This window comes from Gadus morhua, chromosome 1, assembly GCF_902167405.1.
Source record: "Gadus morhua chromosome 1, gadMor3.0, whole genome shotgun sequence".
NCBI classification, from domain to species: Eukaryota; Metazoa; Chordata; class Actinopteri; order Gadiformes; family Gadidae; genus Gadus; species Gadus morhua.
The window spans coordinates 24,929,922-24,932,421 of NC_044048.1; the positions used below are offsets into that span (position 1 = coordinate 24,929,922).

The 2,500-nt window shown below is 39.5% G+C and overlaps 1 protein-coding gene across 3 annotated transcripts in view; it reads left to right on the forward strand.

The window, feature by feature from the left end:
* Positions 1-2,500, forward strand: part of slc26a6.2 (solute carrier family 26 member 6, tandem duplicate 2) — a 15,915-nt gene that overhangs the window by 8,649 nt on the left and 4,766 nt on the right. For all 3 annotated transcript variants that reach the window (XM_030365024.1, XM_030365025.1, XM_030365026.1), the window contains exons 15-16: positions 1-42; positions 408-500. The exon at positions 1-42 is cut by the window's left edge and continues 28 nt beyond it. In XM_030365024.1, the coding sequence (XP_030220884.1) occupies positions 1-42; positions 408-500 (135 nt within the window). The remainder of the gene's footprint in view (positions 43-407; positions 501-2,500) is intronic.

Consider the following 2,500-nt stretch of genomic DNA (forward strand, 5'->3'; position numbering starts at 1 on the left):
GGAGATACTGACCTCTACAGGCCAGTGGAGGAGTATAACCAGGTACAGCAGCGGCGCTACACAGACACAATCAGCACACTCAACTGTAGAGCCTATAGCCTATACACAGAGGCCGGTAGGCAGGCTGCTGTAGAACAGGAGAGTTACACTACATGTGTTGCTAGCTACATCTTCCTAGAGAACAAAAGTGTAAAACCCTACAGCCCACAAGGTTGTTCAAGGTCTTACTGAACATTAAGTTGGAGGTTGAGTTTCAGAATTTAATTAAATGATTTATCATTAATTACTTCTTGATTGATGATAGCTTGATTGATCGACAGGTGAAATAGGTGCCAGGTGTGATTGGATTGAGTCGTTGATGAACTGATTGATTGATGCATGTTATTGGTGGATGTTTTGATTGACAGGTGAAACAGGTTCCAGGCGTGGTGATTTTCCGCTCCTCTGCTACTCTTTATTTTGCCAATGCTGAGATGTACCAAGACGCTCTAGCAGAAAAGGTACACACACACACACACACACACACACACACACACACACACACACACACACACACACACAAAGGCAGACATACACACTCAAATGCAGACAGACAGACACATACACACACAAATGCAGCAATACCCACCACACACACAGACACACACACACACAAACACACAATAATCTAGACATACACGCCACACACACACACACACACACACACACACTAACACACATACACATACACATACACACACACGCGCGCGCGCACACACACACACACACACACATATAGAGACAAGCACGCAAACATTCAGATTCACAAGCACAGGACACACATACACCACAGAACAATAATTGTATGCAGACTGTTTAAGTATACATTCCGATAGGCTCACATCCATGCAAGGACACATACATCTACATCCTCTGAGCTGTTGGAGATATTTTCTGAGACCCTTTGACACACTAATTACCGTCCAATTGGTCTTGACATTTCACCATCTCAGACAGGCTGAGCACAGAGGAGAACATTGTCTGAGTGTTAACCTCTTTCCTCCTTCCTCTTCCTCGATGCTTTTGTGGAGCGACGAAGGGAGGGACAGCGGGAGAAGGTTTTCAGAGAGTTTACAGAATGGTTCATTCATTGGCAACACAGTTTTTTTTCAACTGTAAATTATTAAAAACCTGTTGTACGAAAGTCACTACGTGGGGCTGCCGCAGGGCTACAGAGCAGAACGATAGCTTGCTATCTGGGTCAAAAAACAACTTCACAAGCTGTTTGGATTTATTCAACTGGTTAACGTATATCCTTATAATTCCTTAAAATTGTAACAAATGTTTCTAAACCTGATCTTCCCTTAATACAGGAAAGTAAGCGAGCACAGAGAATAGTTTCACTTGATTATACCTTAACCATACCCTATCAGACAGAAAACACAGTAGTCAATTCGGACTATTCTGTTTTTCCCCAAGTGTGTATATATATATATTAGGGCTGTCAAGCGATTAAAATATTTAATCGCGATTAATCGCATTATTGTCATAGTTAACTCGCGATTAATCGCAAATCTTTTTTCTATGCTAAATATCCCTTGATTTCTTTGTCCCATTAATTGTTCTAATTTTAATGCTCTTATCAACATGGAGAAATGCATCGGCTTGCCTTGTGCAAATGTTTTTTTATGGATAACAACATTGGCATATACTGATCAAGGAAGATACAAAAAAATGCCTATAGTGCAATTAAACAATGAACATACAAACATACTGCCTTGAACATAGCAGTCAGGCTACTGCTTCTTTGTTTTGAGCCAAAGAAAAAAAAAAAAAAAAAAAACTTTTCTTTTTTTTAATACGAATTTGCGTTAATCACGCGATTAAAAAAAAATAACGCCGTTAAAATTGGATTGCATTAACGCCGTTAATAACGAGTTTAACCGACAGCCCTAATATATATATATATATATATATATATATATATATATATATATATATATATATATATATATATATATATATATATATATATATGTAAGCAGTAAGACGTGCCTCAGCTCTATTGTGTTGTGATGGTCATAATCCAAACGCTGTTCTACGGCTGAACCGCAAAAGACTCAAGACTCACCTAGAGCTCAGCTAGACTCATATAGCCGGGGTGGCTATGCAGAGAGGTCTTAAGTCCCTCCCCTCCTACTTGTTGTATGTTGTACATCCTGGCACTTAATGTACGCACTTAATGCATGTCGTATTTAGTTATAGTACTTAGTTATGTAGCGTCTTATCATAGCTATCTATGTTGAATACGGGGAATGGGTTAACCTAGCGATTGTTGGTGCTTTGCACTTTGTTCTACTCTAACATCCTTACTTTACCGACAGTGATATATTGTTTCACTTTCTTATGACAAATGTACTTATTGAAAGTTGTTTTGGATAAAAGCGTCTGCTAAATGCCCTAAATGTAAATGAAAGGGACCGCCTGCAGTGGGTCAGGATGGGGTGGACCCCCTGCAGGT